A 7,545-nucleotide genomic window follows, 5' to 3' on the forward strand; every position below is an offset into this window, starting at 1 on the left:
AAAAAAAAAAAAAAAAAAAAAAATATATATATATATATATATTCTTCAAACTGAGGTGCGAGCATCCTAGGACACTCAGAGACTTTCAAAGTGGAAGCAAGAATAGACAGTTTTAAGGACATCAACTTCCAAATTCTTAACTTTCATTTGTACCTTTTCCTAAAACTGGATCTACCTAGAAGTTCAGGCAGGTTATTCCTTTTCATTTCCCCTTTCATAGGAGCCCTTTTCCCAGCTGACGAAGCTAAGTTATTACCAAAGGGCATAAAAACCTTCAGGGCATAAAAAGAAGCAATCTCAAATACAGTACTTTTTTTAATGGACTGTTTCTTCATTGATAAACAAAGCTCCATGCCCTGCCTATGACTGGTCACTCCCTGTCTCATGCAAATATTTCTGTTAAGGATGATGTGTGAGATTAGACCTAGGATATTTTGGCCTGTGATGGGATTTTCTGAATTCATATTTACTGTAAAAGGGACAGGTAGAACTGATTTCGTCTCTTCCATTCTATGACATTTTAAAGCTATGCATTACTCTTGAACACAAAGTAGAGACCATCCAGCGCTAAAAATTGATGCTCATTTTTTCACCTTAGATATACTTAATATTTTATATCTCCTTTTCTTACCAAAAAAAATGTGCTTAGCTGTAGTTTCTAGCAATATATACTTTTTCACTAAATACAAAAGGAAGATTACATGATGTTCAGTGAGAAAAATGAAGCTCTTTCTGATTTTTTAAAATTATTCATAATTACTCCAAAATCCATACACCAAAGTTCAATAAATGAGTAGACATGCAGTTATAGAAGGAATATCAAGCTTTCTATCAGATTCCTTGCTTCATAGATAACCTATAATTTTACACATTATATCATTCTGAACTAAAGAGGAAACATATTTTATAACTTACTATGTAATTAAATAATTATATTAGAGCTCTATCATTTTAATCTTGACCATTTTTTATAATTGTAAGATGCATCCCATAGTCTACTTTCCAGTATTTTTTTTTTTTTTTGCGGTACGCGGGCCTCTCACTGTTGTGGCCTCTCTCGTTGCGGAGCACAGGCTCCGGACGCGCAGGCTCAGCAGCCATGGCTCACGGGCCCAGCCGCTCTGCGGCATGTGGGATCCTCCCGGACCGGGGCACGAACCCGTGTCCCCTGCATCGGCAGGCAGACTCTCAACCACTGCGCCACCAGGGAAGCCCTCCAGTATTTTTTAATATTCCTTAAAAAAAATAACATGTTAATTTGAACTGAAATAGTCAAACTGGCTTTACCAACTAGGCAACAGACATTTTCAATAACCCAAAGAAGTTAAATCTGTGATTCTAAGAGTTTACCAAAAGTTGCTTTCACTCTCCAGTGAATGTCAGTAGAAGCTTCTTATTTCTTTTGGTGATAAAGCAAATGTCTTCTTGCTCATAAAGACTTATTTTTTTCATATCATCTTAAAGATGGATACTTCCCCCCTGAAAATACTCCCACTGTTTCTCTATGCGGTGTTTCCCATTCTATTTTGACCACTCAGATTAATATCGAGTCAGATCACATTAGTCCTCAATTCAAAATCTTCCAGTACCTTCCCTTCTCATTCAGAGTAAAAGCCAATGTTATCTCAAAGGCCTACAAGGCTCACTCTACTTGATTTGCCCCTTACACTCCCATACTTCCTTGATCTAATCTCCCACTACTCCCCATTTTTCTCACTCTGCATAGCCACACTGACCTCCTCAAACCTACCAGGCATACTCAGGGCCTTGGAACTTGCTGTTCTCTTTGCTGGAATTCTCTTCCTTACCTCCTTCAAATTTTGACTCAAGTGTAATCCACTAGTGCTTCCTCACCTGCCTATTTAAAACTGCAATCCACCCCTCCACAGCACTCTTTAAATCTCTTCTCCAATCTCTTTCTCCCCATAGCACTTTTCACTATATATTCTTTTATGTTTTGATCACTGTTGTATCCCAGTGCCTAGAAAATAACAGATGCTCAATAAATACTGGTTGAATAAATAAGCAGCAATGATGTATTCAGTATGTTCCTGACACTGAATGAGGTAAGTGCCATTATTACTAGACTGGCAATAATAACTTTTCACTAAGACTAGAGTGAGATTTCTTTTGTTTTTTTTTTTTTCAGTTGCCAAGAATTTTCATAATATTGAACCATGAAAAACAAAATCTACAACCAGAAGTGATTTCACCCACCAGGGGACATTTGGCACTGTCTAGAGACATTTTTGTTGTCACAACTGAGGAGGAGGGTGGAGGGAGGGCATCTAGTGAGTAGAGGCCAGGGATGCTGCTAAATATCCTATAATGTACAGGACAGCTCCCCCAACAAAGAATTATCCAGCTCAATGTTAGTGGTGTTGAGGTTGAGAAACACTTAGAGTAAAACAATATTCTGTTTTCTGAAAAATAAAAAAAAACTACAGATAAAAGAAAGATTTAATTTAGGATACAGAGTTTTCTTTAGAAACTGTGATCATAGTTTTAGCCTATACATTTTATAGATGAAAAAACTACAGTTCAGGGCTTCCCTGGTGGTGCAGTGGTTGAGAGTCCGTCCACCTGCCGATGCAGGGGACACGGGTTCGTGCCCCGTTCCGGGAGGATCCCACGTGCCGCGGAGCGGCTGGGCCCGTGAGCCATGGCAACTGAGCCTGCGCGTCCGGAGCCTGTGCTCCGCAACGGGAGAGGCCACGACAGTGACAGGGCCACGTACCGCAAAAAAAAAAAAAAAAAACAAAAAACTACAGTTCATCACAAAACTAGTCAAGTTGAAACTGGAACTCAGCTTTCAGGATTCTCAGTCCAGGGTATTTTCGTTGTTTAAATTATCACTGATAATTCTATTACAATCAGAATCTAACCTAAATGGTTTCCTAACTATACTTAATTAGAACAAAATTGGGCCAAATATTTCTGTAGCTGACCCTGACCTAAATTAGCATATGATTCAGCTGGCCTGTATATAATGGCTTAAAAGTAGGTTAATATTTAATAAAAAACAAATTTTAACAGATAAAAAAGTACATGCATATAATAGAACTTTTGGAAAAAGTGAAAAGTACAAGAAAATAAAAATAGCCGTAATGCAAAATTCATAATCCCTAGCAACATTCTGTGTACATCTTTCTACAAAATTAAAACATTTTATACAGGATTTTAATAACCTCTGAATCATTCTGGAATTCTGAAAATATTCACTTACTTGTCCTCTGCCAGGATTTTCTTTTGGAACAAGCAGAGATACCACTGGTCCATATTTTTGACACTCCTCTTTTACATCTTCTACAACATCTGCTTATTAATAAACACAACAGTAATCAGATGTAATTAATGAGCATTCATTATTTTGATATTTTAAATTAAAGAATTCAGGAATCCATATCTAAGTAATAAGGTCATTTTACATAACTTCTAAAATTAAGCTTAAGTTAAGAACAATATAAATTCAATGCATTTAATAATTCTTTTTATATTTTGTTTTGAATAGTTAATACATTCAAGTGACTCGAAATCCAAAAAAATAGTCTCCTTCCCACTTTCCAAAATGTCATTCTGTTCCTCTCCCTGAAGACAATAAACATTATCAGTTTCTTCTGTATCCTTCCATAAATCTTATAAGCTTATACAAGCAAACATGATCATATATGCTTTAAGTAAAAAGTTCCAATCTTGCTTTTTTAAAATTAACATTACATTTTTAGATCTTTCAATATCATTACATGAAAATTTCTCATTTGTTTTTATGGCTGTGTAGTATTTCACTTTATACATGGTTGATAAACTCTCTAATGTGTCCTACTGCTGAATAAACTATTCCCAAGCTTTTTGCCATTATAAACAATACTGTAATAGATAAACTTGTACATCTCATTTCACTTGTGTATTTCTAAATTAACTTTCTAGAAATGGAATTGCTAGGTCAAAATTGATATGAATTTGTAATTGTTAGAGTTACCAATTTGCCTTTCATAAAGGTTCACCAACTTAAACTCTCTCCAGTGATGTATGAGAATATGTTTTCCTATACCTCACTCACAGGAGGGTTTTCATATATTTTCTTCACTGTCAATGTAATAGGTAACAATGATATCACAGTATGGTATTAACATTTCAATAAATGAGAATGAAATATGTGTGTGAGATATATTGTACATCTTTTCATATAAATTGTCTCTTTGTATCCTCTACAAAGAGACAATTTGTATTATCTACTGGCTTGATTTATAGGGGTTCTTTCTGTGATAAGAGCTGTAAATATTTTGTCTTTGGTGGTTTATGTAAGTAAAATTTGTTGAATTAAAATTTTACCTCTTCGGAGTTTTGTGCCAGACTAGTAAAAGGCCTTCCCCACTCCAAGAATATATATATTTTTAATCTCCCATGATTTTTTTTTTTTTTTCGGTATGCGGGCCTCTCACTGTTGTGGCCTCTCCCATTGCGGAGCACAGGCTCTGGACGTGCAGGCCCAGCAGCCATGGCTCACTGGCCCAGCCGCTCCATGACATGTGGGATCTTCCCGGACCGGGGCATGAACCCGTGTCCCCTGCATCGGCAGGCGGACTCTCAACCACTGCACCACCAGGGAAGCCCTCCCATGATTTTTTAGTTCAACTTTTTTTCCTTTATTCTCTCCTTCCTGCCTGCCCTTCTTCCATCCTTCCTTACTTTCCTCCTTTCTTTTTCTTTTTTCCCTGTTTTACTCCCTCCCTTCTTTGTTTTGCTTTAACTCTAACCTGTACATGATTTGCAATTTATTTTGGTCTAAAGTGGAAGGTTTGAATCTAACTTCTTCCCCACCACCATCAAGATTACAAGACAGCTGTCCTAACACTTATGATTTCTAGCAAGGCAAACTTACCTAAAACTAGTGTTATTTGAAGATGACCTTGCTAATTAGAACTAACAAGGCATTTAATGGTACTATATAGTCTGTAGCACTTTAGTTCACATAAGACTCTTAAACAGTAAGATTTAAGAGCAACATTTAAACATTTCAATGCTCAATGTATTTAGAAGTAGAAAAAAGGTGTTGCATAGCAATATACACAGAGAAGAGTAAGTATAGTCTACCCTAACGTTTATTCAAGGAAGTCCAAGCTTGAGTTTTACAGCAATAAAAATTATTAGGAGGAGACAGAATTAAATACAGTAGGTAGACAGACTTAAAGGACTTAAGTAGTGGGGCTTCCCTGGTGGCACAGTGGTAGAGAGTTCGCCTGCCGATGCAGGGGACACGGGTTCGTGCCCCGGTCTGGGAGGATCCCACATGCCGCAAAGCGGCTGGGCCCGTGAGCCATGGCCGCTGAGCCTGCACATCCGGAGCCTGTGCTCCGCAATGGGAGAGGCCACACCAGTGAGAGGCTCGCGTACCGCAAAAAAAAAAAAAAGGACTTAAGTAGTAATTTGAATTAGATGGTGAGATTATTTAGAACTACTGTACCATAAGGACCTGATTAAAACAATGCTGAGAGCAAGACTATTCTTTCAGATAAAAAGGCATCCTAAAAAGTAGAGACTGGAGATTCCTACAACTGTCACAGATTCAAAGAAATTATGTTTGTTTCATTTGTCAGATAACTATATAGAGCTGATTTACCCTTACAAGAGACAGTATGGTAAAATTAGCTTCATCTGTAATGGTTTAATTTTCCACAAAGAAAATGTTTAATACTAAGCAATTAATATTTTTATGTTTGGTCCTGCTTTTTTTTTTTTTTTTTGCGGTACGCAGGCCTCTCACTGTTGTGGCCTCTCCCGTTGCGGAGCACAGGCTCCGGACGTGCAGACTCAGTAGTTGTGGCTCACGGGCCTAGCTGCTCCCTGGCATGTGGGATCTTCCCGGACCGGGGCATGAACCCATGTCCCCTGCATCGGCAGGCGGACTCTCAGCCACTGTGCCACCAGGGAAGCCCCTGGTCCTGATTTTTAGTCCATTCATCACTCTGCTTCCAGAATGCTCTTATTAAACACAAGTTTGACTATATCACTCTCCTAGTTTAAATTTTAATGGCTCTTTATTGCATTTAACAAAGAACAAATATTTATTAAGTACTTATCAGAAGCCTGGGACTATTCTACCCCTGATGCAAAGTTCTCTTGTGTAGTTTATATTCCAATATTACTATCTCTGGGATTAAAGTCCAAATTCTTAAACACAGCAAACAAGTCTATTAGATATCTGTATTCTGGCTACCTCTTTAGCTTTAACTGAGTGTTCCCCAATAAATATCCTAAGATACAGCCATACCAAACAATTTGCTGTTCTCTGAACATGCCACACTTTCTCTCATCTCTATGTCTTTCAGCTACTTTTAGCTCAACCCCTCAACTTTTAGTCAAGCAATTCTAATTACTAACAGAGCTCAGATATTACCTCTGTAGAGATGCCCATTCATGCATCACTCAGACTGAGTTAAATACCCCTCCTCTCTGCCTCAGTACATTACCCTACCTTCAGATTTATCAAAACTATAATTGTTTATATAACTGTCTCCCCTATCACACTAAAGTCAGGAAATAATTCCACAGTGGCAAGTATATACTCAGTAAATATGTCTTGAATGAATGAATTATTAAAAGCAAAACAAGAGAGCTAAAAGGAGAAGTGAAAGATTAGGGCAGGACTAGAACAGACAGGGAGAAAGAAGTTGCTGGGAAAGATAGCCTTCTTTATTAATTTTGTAAAGACCTATGAGATGTAAAAGAGTTGAAAGGACCTTAGGAATTGTTTTAGTGTACTCGAACTGCTATAACAAAATGCCACAGACTGAGTGGCTTAAACAACAGACATTTATTTCTCATAGTTCTGAAGCCTGGAATTCCAACATCAAGGTACAGGCAGATTTGTTGCCTGGTGTAGACAGCTGCCTCCTTGCTGTATACTCACATGGCAGAGACAGAAAAAAAAAAAGAGAGGGAGGAGAGAGACACCTCTCCTGTCTCTTCTTTTTTAAAGGGCATTAATTCCATCATGAGGACCCCACCTTTAAGACCTAATCTAACCCTATTACCTCCTAAAGTCTCCAACTCTAAATACTATCACATTGGGAATTTGGTGGGGGACACATTCAATCTATAGCAGGAATCAAAAGTGGGAGTACTTTAGAGATCATATAGTTCAATACCCTCACTATAAAAATTTGTAAAATATGAGAATCTTATGAATTGGTATGACTATTCCACACAGTTAGGAAAGACACATTAAAATATAATTTAGGAAACGCTGACCTTCATATTCTTCTTCATTCTCAAGATAATCATCATCCAGCACATTCAGCAGTCTTAGCACTGGAGTAGGAAGCATCACCAAATCTTCAATATGAGGGGCTGTTAAATTCATTATAACATGGTTAAATGTAAACTCTCCCAAATAAACTGATGACTACCAGGCAAAGGAGCTTGGGAATATAAATTAGTTCTGATGTCTTATTTGATTGTAAAATAACCAAGAAAAAAATAAAGATGTATACAACTTACCAAAAGGAATGCTAAAGAATGGGCTGCACAATGCCATTTCAGCAG

The 7,545-nt window shown here is 37.5% G+C and overlaps 1 protein-coding gene across 2 annotated transcripts in view; it reads right to left on the bottom strand.

Annotated features, from left to right (window-relative positions):
* UHMK1 (U2AF homology motif kinase 1) overlaps window positions 1–7,545 on the bottom strand; it is a 21,340-nt gene that overhangs the window by 2,288 nt on the left and 11,507 nt on the right. Inside the window, exons 5-7 of one of the 2 annotated variants that reach the window (XM_007457410.1) lie at window positions 7,501–7,545; window positions 7,252–7,350; window positions 3,227–3,315 (exon numbers count right to left, since the gene is read on the bottom strand). The exon at window positions 7,501–7,545 is cut by the window's right edge and continues 47 nt beyond it. In XM_007457410.1, coding sequence (XP_007457472.1) covers window positions 3,227–3,315; window positions 7,252–7,350; window positions 7,501–7,545 — 233 coding nt within the window. The remainder of the gene's footprint in view (window positions 1–3,226; window positions 3,316–7,251; window positions 7,351–7,500) is intronic. The other variant, XM_007457411.1, reaches the window with a different exon arrangement.

The sequence above is a fragment of the Lipotes vexillifer genome, unplaced genomic scaffold (assembly GCF_000442215.2).
Source record: "Lipotes vexillifer unplaced genomic scaffold, Lipotes_vexillifer_v1.1 scaffold1048, whole genome shotgun sequence".
NCBI classification, from domain to species: domain Eukaryota; kingdom Metazoa; phylum Chordata; class Mammalia; order Artiodactyla; family Lipotidae; genus Lipotes; species Lipotes vexillifer.